The following is an 18,615-nucleotide window of genomic DNA, read 5'->3' as shown; positions in this document are numbered from 1 at the left end:
TGTTTTTAATGGAGCTCTGTTGCACAGTGGAATAAAATACATCAGGTTTTGGATGCACGCACAATACTTACAGATACGTTCATTGAATCGTTTGAATAAAGAATATCACCAGACATATGCTTTAAATATAGATCTTGAAGGACAGCGATCCCAAACGTGGATTTGTTGTAGCCAAATTGACCAGCGGGGAGAGTGTATTAGCGGTAAAGCAGTAAATTAAATTAACTTTCTTTGTCTGGGTAGCAGAGTTTGGATTTCTGTGTGCAGGTCAGTGAGACGAGAGACCAATTATCAGAGATCTCTGAGAAATGTCTTCTGATATTTTTTATCACAGTGAAATAACAATCGTGTATCCTGGCTGACCACATCTGCTGGAGCTAACCACAAACCTTTTGCAGCCAAGTTTCAAATCAACAGGGAGTGTTTCATTGTCCAAAGATAGATTTCAGAACTAATTTCAGGGTGTGGATTGGAAAACATTGTGCGAGCGGTAATTTTCCCAAAATCCACTACGCGTTAGTAAATGCGACGAGCGCTGCCCCGCAGCTCCATTTTAGGACATAGAGTGATATTTAGAGACAGTGGATCAATCAGAGGCAAAATGTGAGCTGTATGACTCCGCTTACAGAGCGGACAGGTGGGAGCAGAGAGGAGAGTTCCTGGCAGGAGAGGCGTACGCCTGTTGTTACAGCAAACATCCAAACTGTCAGTTGGGGAAATTCATCAACGGAAAGACAGGCTGCAAAAACACTCCACAGCCAAAAAGACAAAGATGTGAGATGTTTGCTTTGCTCTGCCGCTCCGCTCACCACACACCCTGGATAGAGGCCAGAACCATGCGGGATTTGTGGTTGAATCCAGGTCCGGGTCCACAGCTGTGCAGCTGCTTTAGGTTAGACCGGGCCACACTCGCTCTGAGCAGGGGGACTCGAGCGGTGAGGTGACGTTTGGGTTTAAAAGCAGTGATCGAGACAAGAACATGGAGAGTGTGTGTGTTTGTTTACCTGCAGGGGGCCACGCTTTGATGTAGCCAGTGCAATGCACCACAGAGTACTGAGCCTCTCCTTCTTTTGACGGTCCAAGGCCATTCCTGTCCATCACACACACACACACAGAGCAGCATGTCAGGAACTCAGATACAGCTGTGGTAGGTCTCAGCAACAATACAGGCCCTCTTAGACTGTATATTAAGGCAGTAATGCTAAGCTATTATCTCTGATTATCTGACTATGCCTCAAAAATACATCTGTATATGGATTAAAATGTCTGTTTTTACCAATAAACTCCGCAGGGCATTGTTCTGGTCTATTCTTTGCACTGGACCAGGAGCATTTTCCTGCCAAGCTTTGTTACATTTTTTCCTCTTTTGTCTATTATACGTTTTATTTTGAAAACCGACTATTCCCTTTCTATGTCTTGACCTCGACTCGCTGTGGCTCTTCTGGTGGAATCACGAGCATTGTCTAGAAGCGGCGTCCAGTGGAATTTACAAGCCTTTGTCTGCGAGTCTGAACAGAGAAACTGAAAGCAGGAGATGAGAAGAGTTTCTCTAAATATGGGCTGTATATAATGGGAGCAGGTCCAGATGATTGTAATGATGGTCTGAGGTTTCTATGACAATAAATGAGAGAGCTTCTGACAAACAGGCTCCATTGTTTATTTTAAAAGACTAAAAAAAAAAAAAAAGTCTGTTTGAAGTTTTGATGAAAGAAAGAGGAAGCTTGGTCGTGGCGTGTGGAGAATAACTGCACACGTGTTTTTTTGTGTATGTCGTGAGTATGGTCCATGATGAGCCTATTTAAATATGACAAAGATGCTTGCATAATATTTGACATCTGGTACGTGAGACGAAGCTTTGGCACCGCTGGAGAACTGTTCTGATTACAATCATAGCATGTGATGGATTTTACAACTTGTTTTGTCCATTTCAGACAGTCCAACAGCTGCAGCACAGCCAAATATAGCACTATCATGTGCTGTGCATATGTGCTCACATCAGCTATGTGAAACATTTTACTGGATATTCTGACATTTCCATCCACTCGTGGTCTGACGACTGTTGGGGTTCACCGTAAGTTCATGTTCCCTTCTTATAGGAGTGATCTGACAGCTGAGGGATCAGACCAGCTCCTTCGGTTTGTGATGATCATTTAGATTTAAACTGGAGGTACGGCAGCGTTCACATGAACCTCCTCCGCTCCGTCTCTCTTTAGAATAACAAACATTTTTAGGGACTGATAGCAGGTGGACGGTTTATGCCACACAGAATTATCGAAACTGAATTTAAGATGCAGCTCGTGTGCATGTGTGTCTGTCCAGTCTTAAATATGAAATAAACATTGTGTTGGCTTGGCGCCTATTCAATTGTTAAAAGTTTCAGATGTACATTATGACAGAAGTCTATGAGGATAAGAGACGAGACACCTATGGCTAACCTCTATTTAAACCCCTTCCTGACAGGCGAGCATGACCTAACATGTATTATGTCTTCTAGTTTCATATGAGCTCCCTTTAGCCTCCGGGAGACAGTAATGTCAGCCAGTGTATATTATGACAGCACTGGTTATTATGCTATACATAGGAAACGGCTACAAGCTCTTTATTTTTCAGTATGTCTCCTTTACAAAAAATCTTTATGACAACATCTGGCAGCAACTGGATCTAAAGACTTATGATTGTTATCATTACATTTAATTCATGTTTTGAACTGCTGACTGTTAACACAGACTGGAACACACTAGTGCAGGGGTCCCCAAACTGTTTTCGGTCTATAACCGGAAATGATATCAGTCCCACCAGGATTTCACGGGCCTTTTTTGAAATAGTTGCAGCCTAAAATCCCTGATGTTGCATCAGGTTTTTAAAAAAATTGCGGTGAAAGTTGCGGTGCTTTTTACATTTTTGTTGCGATTTTGTTGGGGGAGGAAGTGAAAGTTGCGTTACGTTGTGATTCGACAGTCGCGGAGAGGGCGCAGCGAGCAATAAGTCCACGGCCCCAGGAAGCGGCGAGGTCCGGGCAGGAGGGCGCTGTAAAGCTCGCGGCCGGAGCCGTGAGCCACCTTTGCCTCCGAGCCTTTCCAAGCCGACCCAGAGCCGGTCGCGGCACACCGCCACGGAGGAAATGCACCTGGCGGGGGCCAGCCGGCACCGGGGAGAGGTCCCACGAGGGGATCCTCACCGTGCGGCCGTCCCTGACCCGCCGAGTTGAATCCCCCGGGCAGACTGCGCGGAAGTTGATCCCGAGCAAAGTCACGTTGGAATATACCATTGTGTGAGGGGATGAAAATTAGCTAGTACTGTAAATAGTTCGTAAATAAGGTAGATTTTAATTAGAATGCCAAGCTTAATCATTAAGTGTGGATATTTTATAATAGGAAAATGCAGTTTTGAAAAATAGGCCATGTTTAGAGGGATTGTTTGGAATCGTTAAGTGGGCCACTCCAATTGTTTAGTCGGGCCGGATGTGGCCCATGGGCCATAGTTTGGAGACCCCTGCTCTATTGAATAGTGACCGGAACGTGTCACTGCTTTAATGTTTGGGGATGTGAGGATTCACAGTGGATCACAATGATGTTCAGAAGAAGTTCCTGTACCTGTATCTCTTCCTCATGTTAGACAGACGGTTTAGGGAGATGTGATCCAGAGGAGCACTACCGCACCTGCACACAAACACAAGACAAAGACAGCAGCATACATTACACTCCAGTGGTACGTGACACCAACAACATGCACTGTAGGAGGCAGGACACATTCATGTGCTAATGAAACATTATCCACCACCGCACCCATCATCCCATCTGTATTGAAATGACCAAACGATAAAGTTATTTCTTCAAACACTTTAGCTTGTCTCTTTGGTTCAGCGTCTCAATGATGCATTTCATTGCTTCAATACAATTCATCACATTCCCATCAAATCCGAGCCACGCTCTGCAATTTAGAGGTTTGCTGCTGTTCATGTTCTCTGAAACAAACCAACGTGTCAAACTAATGTGATATATTTTCATTAACACAGATGCTCTCTGCGGTGTCATTCTTTAGTTGATTCATACGGCACACACTGAAAACAAAAACTGGACGAGTGAGGATGTCCTGTGACAGAGTTTTGGTAGATGTTTAAAATGAAAATGTCATAAGCTGGAAAAATGTGCATTTAAAACATATTTGGAGCATGAACAGGCTGAATATGGACAACAGCTTGGTAACAGCTGTCGACCACGCCGCCCACACGACTACCAAAGTTTAGAAAAAACAGAGGAGCTCGAGTGTCTCATTGAAGCTCAGGTGACCGATGAAAAGTTGAAACTGCTACTGAGTGTGAATATAATGTTCACTCATAATAAGTGTCTGTCTTTGTATTAAAGGTTAAATGATTTTCCTTTAATAAGATAAGATGTAGTTTATTAATCCCCGAATCGAAATTGTGGGGGGGTGCAGGTAGGGGAAGAAGATAAACATGTGACAACCCAGACAGTATGACTAGAGGGCAGAGAGATTAGGATACGTGGAGTCAGCCTTGCCAAATTGATATGATGTTCTTTTTGTTCATGATGAGCTGTTGTTTACACAGCTGTGTGTCCCTGGAGTGTCCAGTGCGATGGAGCATAGACAAAACAAAGTAAACTGCAATGAAAGACCTCTGGGAGAAGAGAATAGCAGGGACAAGTAAATGCAAGAAATTATTTTATTTTAGGGATTCAGGAAATCAGACGATTTAGTCTAAAACCTAATCCTGCCTCTCCCCCCAACTCGAAATTCCGTTGCAGGGCCGAGAGACCCCTAGTCACCTCCTCCAGACGCGCAACACTGATTACGGCCTGGGTGGAGATGTTTCTACCCACTTCCGAAAACATGTTCATGGTATCCAAGCGTTGGGGGGTATCCACAGATTGATCACAGATCTGGTCGAGGACTGCGGTGTCAAGTAACAGTTCCTCAATCTGTGTCACCTTCTGATGTAGCCCTTTCACCTGGTCAGCAACAGCTCCACAATGGTGTGTGATACAGCCGACAGCTTCGGGGATTCCTTATTGGCTGCCAGCTTAATAAGTTACTGGTACATATATTTATTTTGAGTCTAACAGAACAAACAACACGCATGACTGAGGGGTACTATCGGCATGGCAAACAGCACTAGGGGTACAGGAGACTAGGTTGGGAATCACTGTTCCACGACACACTGTTGTATAACCCTACATCCTTTATGCCACAAAAAGACTTTTATTTATGGTGGAGTGTGGAGGATGAGCTGAGGAGTCTCACAGCGTGAGGAAAGAAGCTGCTCTGTAGTTTGGTTGTATGGCAGCAAATACTGTAAAGTTCGGGGCCGGAGCCGTGAGCCACCTTCGCCCCCGAGCCTTTCCAAGCCACCCAGAGCCGGTCGTGGCCGGAGGAAACGCGCCCGGTGGAGGCCAGCCAGCGCTGGGGAGATGTCCCACGAGGGGATCCTCCCGCACTGTGCGGCCGTCCCTGACCCGCCGAGTTGAATTCCTGGGCAGACTGCGTGGAAGTTGATCAAATGCAATTTTGAAAAATAGATTTAAATTAAATTTAGAGGGATTGTTTGGGATTGTTAAGTGTGGCCCACGGGCCGTAGCTTGGAGACCCCTGGTCTAGTGTCATGAGATAACTGAGTTGGTGCTGTATAAATAAAACTGAACTGAGGTGATTAAAACAATCTTCACATTGTGTATGTTTATAAAGTAGCAGTAATATGTGATACTGTGTAAATGTCTGGCCGTGGCTGCAGGTCCCTTTTGTTCTATAGTCAAGAAGAGGCCATTATCACCTCGGCTCAGTGTGCAGAGCTCTGCAGGCAGCGATTGCCTCCAGTTGAACGGTACAGTCAGCGGGTGTTTTTTGGAAAGGCCAGCTTTGAGACTGAACATTACATAAGGCCGCCTGGATCTAATAATCGCTTCCATGAAATGTTAGCCTGCAGATCATGCTGCGTTCCTCTCAGCCATGTTTATGTATGTGTCACAGAAGGAGCTGCGTTTCAACTGTTTGCTCGCAGTCTCTCCGAGTGTCCCGGCAGCATGTTTGAATTATGCAGAGCCTGGAATAGCAACAGAACAGAAGAACATGCCGGTCCAACAAATTTCTCATAACACAACACATTATGGCTCTCGTGCAGAGAGACTCGCAGACCTTTGTAACAAATTTCAGACAGAGCAAGGCGAAAGCAGCCTCTGGTGATTCAACACAACCACTGCAAGCCAGGAAAAAACGGAAAAGGTGCGTTACTTTTTTAAAAATAAACATGAGCTCTTCCAAGCCCTTGAAGCAGTCAGAGCTGCTTTGATGTAGTTTGTGACCAATGAGTAATGAGGCCTGTAGGGCAAACGGGGTGATATTCTGACACAGAGCACATGGAAAGGGACAAATGTAGCAAGAAAGTGGGTTTGTAAAGGGTCAGAAGCCATCCAGTCCAACAGGCAGTAATAATTATTATAATATAGATGAAAAGCCTGTTAAGTCTAATTATCTATGAAGTATGGAAACATCAGTCATTTCAGCAACAGAAATATTAATGCTGTCACGTCAGGATAGAGCAGTTTGAGGTTCATGCCGTGTGAAATAGGTTATGGGTCCATGAGCAGCTGAATTTAAAGAGCAGGTATGCGTCATATACTGAACTATTCAATATCACAGCTGTCTATGTTTTAAGAAGAAGAATTAAATGTTATCAGTCCTGGAAGATGTCATCAACAAAACAATCTTCTAAACTGAACTGAGAAAAATCTTTCATTTTATCTTCATGCCGTCAATCTCAGCCAACAGATAATTAATGCAATTATGGACAATCCATAACAATCCAGTGTAGTCATGCTGTGCAAACAAACAGTTTTATCTAAGATTGCAGCGAGACCACCAAACATACCAAATCTGTGAGGTGGAAATGTACTTAAAAGACTGAAGGTTGATTTAAACGGGCAAAATAATCTGACCACAAGTGTGTGAGAGCTTAAAAACACTTTTCCACGTTGGCTTAACATGGAGGAGAAGTTCTTTAAGGACTATAATTGATATTTTTCAGTTCTGGAAAATTAGCCAACACTTTGTCACGGAATCACGCAAACTTTAAAACCACCAGTGTCTGTTTTTGTTTAGACGTAAGAGCATCAGGGTCACGTGAGGGGAAAAAAAAAGTCATAAAATCAGAATTCTGATGTGTTTTGAGAACTAATACATTTATCACACATGGATCCTCTTCTGCTGTTGAATGTTCAGTTAGTTTGAACAGTTAGTTTATAATGAATCCAAGACAAACACAGTGTGGAATCAACTGACTAGATTTTTAATATTAAAAGTAATATTTCAGGAAGGTCTGATGATTACTGTGACGATTCTATATTCTGTAATATTTCTGCCCACAGAACAGCAGAAAAGCTTCAGTGGATCAGTGGAATAGTGTGACACCAGGAGTGTGTGTAACACGTGTGTGTGTGTGTGCACATGACATAAACAAAACCCGATCCGAGACCCGGTCATGGAACTCTCTCGTGCTGGTCGAGGTCTACGACTCCACATGGAACATTTAACATTTAGGTATGTGTAGTGGGAGAGTACGTCACAACATCTGGCAGGAATGGGGATGCCGCACGCAACCAAACAGGGAAGAAAGTGAAACACGATTAAACACGATTACAGAGAAATCAAACTGAAAAAGCGATTTAACACGCCGGGCACTGATTTGGATCAACAAATCATCCATCAACAAACAGCTGCCTGCAGTGACATACAGTAGGACTAACCAACAATGTGACTGTGACTGACCTTATAATATCTTATGCCCTTATACAAGTTAAAACACCAAGAAGTCTACACTTTGGCTTCAGTCAACACGACTCAGATAAAATGAAGCTACAGGGAAATATTGCCACAAACAGCAGAGTACACTGAGTGCTGCATAACGGGGTGTATCAGAGGACAAAGAACTCTGTTTAATTGGTAAATTCCTGCATTTGTTCTATCAAAATAATCTTATTACTTTTGTAAGTTTGATTTAAAAGCTGTTCTTTTTTTTCTCCATCCAGCTTCTTCCTGTGAGTGTTCTACACAGGTCTGACTATCGTGATTAATCGTGGATATAACAGCCTGAACGCTGCAATCAATCACGGGACACTATTGTTAAACCGTCTGTAGGGGCTAATTAGAAACAGCTCAGCGGGATTCTTTACTGTTCTGTGTGCGGAGCAGCTGAAAGAAAGTGACGAGCCACTCACGTCGCCGAGTGTCTGATCGTCACTTTGTGACTGCTTGCACGTCACTTGAACCCCCCGCTGTTCGTACACGGGCCAAATTTATCAAATTTACTGTTAGAAACCTTCAATCAGAGGCTCCATTTGTGTTCAGCATGCTTCTTTTTATCCATTTTAACGAGTCAGTATCTAAATCTATTAGTCAACGTGCTGAAAAATGATCTGTGGAGCATCCTCGTCATTCCTGTGAGCTTCATGAAAACAATAGTATTAGAATTAAATGTGACTGGTCTAATCCCTGACCTTAATATTTCAGGAACACATGATATGGTTGATTTATTAAAATACTGTGACATTTAAAAAAAAACAAGATTATGTAACACGCGGCTTTATAAGGAATAAAAACACAGACACACACATACACTTTGTCACACAGATACACACACCTCATGCGGCAGATGAAGGAGCGTCGGGAGCCCATGCACATCCTCATGGAGGACTGCTGTCCCTCCTTCTTCACTGTCCCCGTCTTCAGGTCCAGAATCCGTCCTGTTGACACACAAACAACAGATCAGATTAAGACAGGGAGACATCGGTGGACTTATGACGTGGACATGGAGACCAGTAAAGACTAGTTGACCATGAACAGCTTATTTCAGCTCGCTTCTTACTTATTATAAAGTGCAGGAGATGTAAACAGTCTCGTACAGGTGTTAATGGACTGAGATGAAAAACAGACTGTCCAGTCTATGATCAAAGCTCAACAGTTTTTCAGAAAGAAATTAAGCTGTGCAGTGTTACGCCTTCAGTTTTGCATACGTGGCAATAAAAACTAACAACACAACGTAATTAACAGTCAAGTTTTGATTGATTTGTGTATTTAATTTGTTTTTATTATAAATAACCACCCCAGCCACATCTCATTCCCCCCTGCCGTCTGACAGGCGATACAGAAGTATCCGCTGCCATAATTGATCAAACGTGTAGCATCCACTTCTCTCAAAGCTCGTCTGAGAAAACAAACTCTGAGACGGTTGGCCTCCCTTCAGACAAAGCCTGGAAATAGATGCAGCCTCCCTCTTTTCTTTTTGTTTGAATCTGCCTGATTCCTGGATGCCTCTGGGATCACGATTGTTAACTGATCCCACAGAAACGCAACAAACTGAGCCAAGTTAGTCTAATATTGCTGTTTGACATAACTTCAGTCTACTCCACCGCTGCGGCATTTATTAGTTCTCCACTCTGGGGAACTGACAGAAATAGTCAAATTCCCCAAAACAACCAAATATTTATCAAAATCACACAGACTATTTCTATATGTGAACTCATCCTGATGACTAGTGTAACATTTCTTCACCTCCATTCCTCTAAATAACCTCTAAAGTATTCCTGGCTCAAATGAACCTCTGACACTAGAACATATTTTGGGTATTATTAAATTGGCAATAAGGAAGGTGTCAAGGACACGGAAACAGCAATAATACAATACATGGCATCAACAATTGACGTGGGAAAATGAACCATTACAGTGCGAGATCACACAGAAACTGTAATAAGATTCACCCCAACGATAGAACCCATCAAATATGTTTTATTTCATTATGATCCAAGATATTTGCAATAAACAGCTAATGTCCTCTCCACACCCCTGCTTTAGTTGGCTTTCTGTCTCTTAGTTATTTTCTGCTATTTTTTTCATTTAGCATGTTGAAAAATGACAAACATGTGCAACGTGCACAACTGAACCATTGTATGGAAGATAATGAAGGCAATAAAGTCAAACCGTGTGACCACTGATGGACTGAACCAAAACCAGACTGTAAAGCTCAGCTGTAAATTCAAAACACAGATTTATGAATTCAATTACCACAAATTAGTATTTTTAAACAACTCACTGCTAGGGATGGGAATCGAGAACCGGTTCTTGTTGAGGCCAGTTCCGTGTGTTTAAATTCCATGAATCATTTGGCAGTTTATCTAACGATTCTCTTATCGATTCCAGAAAGCACGAATTACGCCACGTTATTTCCGCAAGAAGTTACGCACGCTCAATTCCAGCAAGCACGACAAATTACGCCACGTAACTTACGCAAGTTTGGCACGTGTAGTGCAATCAGTAGTAAACAATGGCACCCACTCGGTTCAAACGCTCCAAAGTTTGGCTGCATTTTACCAAAACAGACGGCAACAGGGCGACTTGCAATCATTGCAAAGTGGAGATAACAGCGTCGGGAGGGAACACGACGAACATGCAGAAACATTTGCGCACACAACATGCAATATTTTTAAATGAATGTCGTGTTTTTGACACGCTTCGGACTGGAGATGAATCTCAACCTAGCAGCAGCGGCAGCAGCCAGGCTATGATCACCTCTGTGGTTACTACAGAAGGTAAATAACACACTGCCTACCATGTTAGCGCCATGTGCTTCTTTGTAAAACATGCTATAACAGTTCACATTAAACGAATGCCTTCTGCATTACATTTAGAAGATGACCATGACGAGAGAGAGAGTCTGGCTGGCTCAGAGGCTGCAGCTGTACTAGTACTCGCTCCAGTTCACTACCTCCTCTAGATGATGCTGATCAAACTGTTTGTTCTCCTTTTTTTCCCAAATGAGAATCGATAAGAGAATCGATAAAGAATCGAATCGTTAAGCAGAATCGATAATGGAATCGGAATCGTAAAAATCTTATCAATTCCCATCCCTATTCAATGCTGATTTAGCAAAAAACACAAATATATACATTCACTGACTTACTTTTACATTATTTAGCACAACCACACTCTATGCAGGTGATTGCAGTACAGTTGAGGTGTACAACTAATATGTATGGCTTAAATATAGAATAATATATAAATATATATAGTATAGTTTTGAGTTATGGTGTCAGTAAAAGCAGAAACATGTTTTCAGCACATGGTCGTAGTTAAATTGGAGAGTTAAATTTAAGAGTTCACTTCTGGAAAGTCTATCACTTCTGTTTGTTGAAACTGTCGAGCATCTATCTTTAGCTGTTCTGATGGAAAGTGTATTTATAAAACGCCCTTTTTAATTCGGAACTGAATTTAAGACCAGTATAACTGAAAAAGAACGATAATTCAATTTTGTTTTCAATTAAAAACAACAAGTCCCTGGGCCTTTTGGCAGTCCTTGGGAACAGACTGACCTCACTATGTCACTGATCCACATCCCAAATATCTTATTCCATTATCAATAACTTATAACGCGCCAAAGACAGATTAAAGACAGAGTTTTGTGAGCTTATCACACTGTGACTAACATCAAACTGCCATTGGTGTGAGCTCAGTGAATTCCATAGACTACTTCTATTTACTGGCATCGAGGCGGAGATGAGAAGAGAGAGGTTCCCGTGAAGACAGCTGATCAGTGGAGCTGCCAGAGGAATGCAGCAGAACCCACAGAGCTCAGAATGACCCTTTAAGACCGGAGCTGACAGTGAATCAGTAAAAAACTCTGAATTAGAGTCTTATCTTTCCAAGGGACACAGAATATATCCTTCAAGGACCCCCGAGGGGACCGTTCCTCGTAGCATGAGGGCTTCTATTCATGCTGTGTTTGTGCAGGATGGAGGATGACAAGGTTAGACCGCACAGCATGGCTTTGTTCTTATAACCTTCACATCAATCATTCTCCATCATTACCAAAAAACAGGGCTGATCATTTCCAGATGCCGGACGAATTCTCAACATTCCATAAATATGAGGACGACTGGAACTTGACCACGGCAAACACACGACGCACGTTATTCAAACAGAACCTTTCTGATCCCCGCGACGACTCAAAGTGCTTTCGCAACACGCACTGATGTGGAGGCTGCATGCAAGGTGCCTCATCGGCACTGACACTTCCATACATATGACACCTTGCTTTAAACTGGACTGGTGGAGCTGGGAATCGAACCGGCAACCTTCCGATTACTAGACAACCTGCTCTATCACCTGAATCACAACACATAATGTAAGAGATCAAACAACAGAGGAACAGCACTCGCTGTTCTCTTTCAACTCGGGCAATTTTTCAGCATCAGCTTAGAAGAAGAAGAAGATATACTTTATTAATCCCTCGATGGGGAAATTCTTTTTTCACTCTATTTTATTTTTTACATGCATTTTAACCCGGACACACACACACACATGCAGTACCCTGTCACCATCCCAGACTCCACAACCTCAGATGTCACTATTGAAGGTCTCCACATCCCCAAAGACCCGGTGGTCTTCATCAATCAGTGGTCCGTCAACCATGACCCTCTGAAGTGGAAAGACCCACATATCTTTGACCCCTCACGCTTCCTTGATGAAAACGGGGCTCTTGATAAGGACGTGACCAACGGCGTGATGAGTTTTTCTTCGGGTAAGAGACGTCGCATCGGCGATCAGATCGCCAAGGTGCAAGTGTTTTTATTCACAGCCATCCTGCTGCACCAGTGTAGCTTTGAGAGTGACCCCTCTGGTTTGTGCTAATCTAACAGTTCTCTGACATCTTCTCTAAATATCTAATTACGCATTTTATCACCATGTTGTGTTGTTCATTACAATTAAAGTTCTCTCTGTAGAGGCCAACACAGCATGTGCTCACTGAAGTGGCAACCTCGATGACTGAAGTGAAGCCAAGACAGGAAGTGTCAAAAAGTGCAGTTCCTCTAACGTCCACCTGAGGCTGGCTCCAGAAATGAGTCAGTCTCCATAAGTCCCCATGTTTCACAGCAGAAATAAACATGTTTACAGCCTGGTACAAAAAACAGTTTTGGTCTCTGTAGCTAATTTCCCCGTTCATGACAACTGTACTGAGGGTGAATTTATATACAACCCACCTGTTCACATTATATTAAGGCTTAAAGTTATGCAGGATTAACAGCGTGCACAGTTTGATTGACAGGTGGATGCTGTCACAGGCTTCACTCAGCTCACCTCAGCTCCACCCACACTCCACGTCTTTGCCCATTTTTTAAAATGGCCGGGAGTCGGTGGAGGCAGGACTGCCAAGATGGTGACCACCACACAGAGCTTCAGAGCAGCCTTTCAGAAACCTGCGGGTGATGTCACGGAGACTGTGTCTACGCTTTGTGCAGGTTCCAACGCGAGGTTAACCACACTCTTAAACACTGGCAGTGTTTAGGAAGCTTGCTTTTTAGAGCTCAGAACAGAGACTATTTCGAGCTCTGCAAATATCAGAAGCAGATATCAAGTTCCAGTTGATCGTTTTTTCCCCCACGAAAAAAGCATTCCAAAATAATAAATGGATCAGTTATTATTCCCACAGTTAAATACAGACAGCAACAACTGGTACACAGGAAACAATCACTTGTTCCACTGCTGCCTGATTAATGATGTTTGGTCGCTCCACGTCAGCAAGCTGGAAAAACATCCAGTCCTGCACCAGACGCACAACAAAGTTCAAACTACGAGCAGCACAGGACGGAGAAGGCTCCAAAACATGTTGCTTTAGTTCCACTGGAAGAAAACCCAACTCTGAGAAACGCTGCACTTCAAAGCTTGTGTGTGTGTGTATTTTCATCTGTCACAGCTCTACATGGAGATTACTGCGTTATGTGGATTACGTGGCACCGCTGGGTATTCAGTGTGGTTCAAAGGGCCTCCGGGGTCAGACAGAAAGACCGACCCATTCAAATACAAAGAGACTGAGAGTCTCTGCCGACGCTCTGTGGAAGAATGCACATGGCCTTGTTACATGGTTTAACAAGGCAATGTTGCCCTCTAGTGAGCACAGTGAGACGTTCTTACATTTTAAATGTCACCTAGTGCTTCCAAAACAATCACTGTGTCTCAAATGATCATGAAAGATGAAAGATACAAGACATGTAGGAGTAAATTAAAGTCTATACTCTGATGCGACCTTCATATTCAGTTTCTAACTCTATGACTTCTTACATTGTTTCATCAGAAAGGTGCAGTGGTGTAGGATTATGCTTCAATTCAGTCCAGGAGAGAACAGAATAAGAATCCAGAGGCTGGGATATCCAGATGTTTATGTCACACACATCATACAGCTGCTTTCACATGTGGGATCCAGATCTGTGGCCCTTACCGTATATTTCTTTAGTCACATTTGATTTCAGAATCATACCATATACTTAATTTCAGCTCAGTTAAGCTCGACAGAATCTGTGTCAGTCAGTTTCTCTCCTGGTATGTGGAGGCCTTACCAACGACAGACAGTCCTGTGTATTCAGTTTATCGATTATTAATGATCAGAACAATTCAATCCGTCGACTTGGCTCATCTGATGTTCAGTGCTTCTACCTAAAACGTCCTGTTTTACAGACTGTCCATCAGATGGAGCTGTTTAACCAGGTGACAGCTAAAACGTGCCCCGTTACATTTCCAATGAATCCATAAAATCCACACACTTCTGTAGTCGTCAGGAGGAAGACGCGTTCATGCCGGTTTGATTGTGTTAACACTAAATAACAGTGTAACTGATCTGTGATCACTTTCTCCAGTCTGGACTCGTCTCATTCATTAGTACAATGTTTAGACGCTCAATGTAATTTGTTGTTTTTCCCATAATTTCCATGAACTGTCATGAATAAAAACTAATTGTGTGCATATAAAGAGCACATCCTTCATTTAACTTTGATTTTTTTTTTTTTAAGCTTGAGTCTAGACAGGTGTTACGAGGTCTGACTGGGAATTCACAGCAGATGTGAGACTTCAGTACTAATGCCCACACCCCCACCCACTGTAACTCTATAGGCCAGGTGTTAGACTCTGTCCACACGCTCTCTGGGGAAGTAACAGTGTAAGAATGTTACAGCAGAGTATCAGTGTTACAGTTAAGTCAAATATTTATGATACTTTCATTCGTCACAGGACTGCTGTGTTTGAGCAGTCTACCTCATTGAGTGCATGACTGCATGCTGGCTCACTGGATTACTTTTGCTTTTTGACCACACTGTTGCATAGACAGCAGGCTGCATCACAAACAGAGCTATGCCACTAGGGGGCACATTAAACGGCTACACTTGAAGAGGTTTTGTTTATTCGGAGATCACCTGCTGAAATATGTTGCAGCTATTATGACAAGAACATCTGTCGATGTGCAGCGTCAACAATGCATCGTACACATGTGGTTAACTGGACTTCATCTATTAGCCTGTCTTCAAAATGTTCTGCCAGTGTCCGTGCTCTTAAAGACCCTGGACCTGCCACATCCTCATTTAAACTGGACTGGTGGAGCTGGGAATCGAACCGGCAACCTTCCGATTACTAGACAAGTGCTCTATCACCTGAATCACAGCACCTAATGTAAAGATCAACAACAGAGGAACAGCACTCGCTGTTCTCTTTTCAACTCAGGCAATTTTTCAGCATCAGCTTAGAAGAAGAAGAAGAAGATACTTTATTAATCCCTCGATGGGGAAATTCTTTTTTCACTCTATTTTATTTTTTACATGCATTTTAACCCGGACACACACCACACACATGCAGTACCCTTTCACCATCCCACACTCCACAACCTCAGATGTCACTATTGAAGGTCTCCACATCCCAAAAGACCGGTGGTCTTCATCAATCAGTGGTCCGTCACCATGACCCTCTGAAGTGGAAAGACCCACATATCTTTGACCCCTCACGCTTCCTTGATGAAAACGGGGGCTCTTGATAGGACGTGACCAACGGCGTGATATTTTTTTTCGGTAAGAGACTCGTATCGGCGATCAGATCGCCAAGGTGCAAGTGTTTTTATTCACAGCCATCCTGCTGCACCAGTGTAGCTTTGAGAGCGACCCCTCTGGTTTGTGCTAATCTACATTTCTATTGACATCTTCCATAAATATCTATTACGCATTTATCACCATTATTGTTCATTACAATTAAAGTTCTCTCTGTAGAGCCACCACAGCATGTGCTCATGAAGTGGCAACCTCGATGACTTAAGTGAAGCCAACACAGGAAAAAAACTTGCAGTTCCTCTAACGTCCATAGGCTGGCTCCAGAAATGAGTCAGTCTCCAGTCAATGTCCACACACAGCAGAATAAACATGTTTACAGCCTGGTACAAAAAACAGTTTTGGTCTCTGTAGCTAATTTCCCCGTTCATGACAACTGTACTGAGGGTGAATTTATATACAACTCACCTGTTCATTATATTAAGGCTTAAAGTTATGCTGAATATTACAGCGTGCACGTTTGATTGACGGTGATGCTGTCACAGGCTTCATCAGCTCACCTCAGCTCCACCCACACTCCACGTCTTGCCCATTTTTTAAAATGGCCGGGAGTCGGTGGAGGCAGGACTGCCAAGATGGTGACCACCACCACAGAGCTTCAGAGCAGCCCTTCAGAAACCTGCGGTGATGTCACGGAGACTATGTTCTACGCTTTGTGCAGGTTCCAACGCGAGGTTAACCCCCACTCTTAAACACTGGCAGGTTTAGGAAGCTTGCTTTTTAGAGCTCAGAAGAACGACTTTTCGAGCTCTGCAATATCGAGAGCAGATATAAGTTCCAGTTGCATTTTTTCCCCCGAAAAAGCCTTCCAAAATAATAAATGGATCAGTTATTATTCCCACAGTTAAATACCGACAGCAACAACTGGTAACAGGAAACAATCACTTGTTCCACTGCTGCCTGATTAATGATGTTTGGTCGCTCACGTCAGCAAGCTGGAAAAAACATCCAGTCCTGCACCAGACGCACAACAAAGTTCAAACTACGAGCAGCACAGGACGGAGGAGGCTCCAAAAACATGTTGCTTTAGTTCCACTGGAAGAAACCCAACTCTGAGAAACGCTGCACTTCAAAGCTTGTGTGTGTGTGTGTATTTTCATCTGTCACAGCTCTACATGGAGATTACTGCGTTATGTGGATTACGTGGCACCGCTGGTATTCAGTGTGGTTCAAGGCCTCCGGGGTCAGACAGAAAAGGCCGACCCATTCAAATACAAAGAGACTGAGAGAGTCTCTGCCGACGCTCTTGTGGAGGAATGCACATGGCCTTGTTACATGGTTTAACAAGGCAATGTTGCCCTCTAGTGAGCACAGTGAGACATTCTTACATTTTAAATGTCACCTTCGTGCTTCCAAAACATCACTGTGTCTCAATGATCATGAAAGATGAAGTCAAGACATGGACGAGTAAATTAAGTCTATACTCTGATGCGACCTTCCTATTCAGTTTCTAATCTATGACTTCTTACCTTGTTTCATCAGAAAGGTGCAGTGGTGTATATTATGCTTCAATTCAGTCCAGGAGGGACGAAAATAAGAATCCAGAGGCTGGGATATCCAGATGTTTATGTCACAACATCATACAGCTGCTTTCACATGTGGGAGCAGCTTCAGGATCCAGATTTGTGGCCCCTTACCGTATATTTTTTAGTCACATTTGATTTCAGATCATACCCTATACTTAATTTCAGCTCGTTAAGTCGACAGAATCTGTGTCAGTCAGTTTCTCTCCTGGTATGTGGAGGCCTACCAACGACAGACAGTCCTGTGTATTCAGTTTATCGTTATTAATGATCAGAACAATTCAATCCGTCGACTTGGCTCATCTGATGTTCAGTGCTTCTACCTAAAACGTCCTGTTTTACCGACTGTCCATCCGATGGAGCTGTTTAACCAGGTGACAGCTAAAACGTGCCCCGTTACATTTCCAATGAATCCATAAAATCCACACACTTCTGTAGTCGTCAGGAGGAAGACGCGTTCATGCCGGTTTGATTGTGTTAACATAAATACTGATCTGTGTTCACGCTCTGACGCATCACTTTCTCCAATGTTTGACGCTCAATGTAATTTGTTGTTTTTCCCATATTTCCATGAACGTCATGAATAAAAACTAATTGTGTACATATAAAGAGCACATCCTTCATTTAACTTTGATTTTTTTTTTTTTAAGCTTGAGTCTAGACAGGTGTTACGAGTCTGACTGGGAATTCACAGCAGATGTGGACTTCATACTATGCCCACACCCCCACCCACTGTAACTCTATAGGCCAGGTGTAGACTCTGTCCACACGCTCTCTGGGGAAGAACAGTGTAAGAATGTTACAGCAGGTATCAGTGTTACTGTTAAGTCAAATATTTATGATACTTTCATTCGTCACAGGCTGCTGTGTTTGAGCAGTCTACCTCATTGAGAACATGACTGCATGCTGGCTCACTGGATTACTTTTGCTTTTTGACCACACTGTTGCATAGACAGCAGGCTGCATCACAAACAGAGCTATGCCACTAGGGGGCACACTAAACGGTTACACTAGACCTGTTCAAAAAATCTTTTTCTGTTATTTTAAAGCCAATTGCTGTGATTCCCATCTTCCAAGCTGTGGAATGACCAGATATAAAATATTTTGATTTTGGACCATGGGAATGCCTGCCTCATGGGCCATGAAGTTTTAATGTTTATTTTGTCAAA

At 43.1% G+C, this 18,615-nt stretch overlaps 1 protein-coding gene across 6 annotated transcripts in view; it reads right to left on the bottom strand.

The window, feature by feature from the left end:
* The window catches only part of arnt2 (aryl-hydrocarbon receptor nuclear translocator 2), an 83,186-nt gene that overhangs the window by 31,694 nt on the left and 32,877 nt on the right, over positions 1 to 18,615 (bottom strand). For all 6 annotated transcript variants that reach the window (XM_027281513.1, XM_027281515.1, XM_027281516.1 and 3 more), the window contains 3 exons: positions 8,651 to 8,753; positions 3,594 to 3,659; positions 1,005 to 1,090 (listed from right to left, as the gene is read on the bottom strand). In XM_027281513.1, the coding sequence (XP_027137314.1) occupies positions 1,005 to 1,090; positions 3,594 to 3,659; positions 8,651 to 8,753 (255 nt within the window). The remainder of the gene's footprint in view (positions 1 to 1,004; positions 1,091 to 3,593; positions 3,660 to 8,650; positions 8,754 to 18,615) is intronic.

The sequence above is a fragment of the Larimichthys crocea genome, chromosome VIII, assembly GCF_000972845.2.
Source record: "Larimichthys crocea isolate SSNF chromosome VIII, L_crocea_2.0, whole genome shotgun sequence".
Lineage (NCBI taxonomy): Eukaryota > Metazoa > Chordata > Actinopteri > Sciaenidae > Larimichthys > Larimichthys crocea.
The sequence above is the reverse complement of the archived record's forward strand: the minus strand, read 5'-3'. Positions and strand labels throughout refer to the sequence as shown.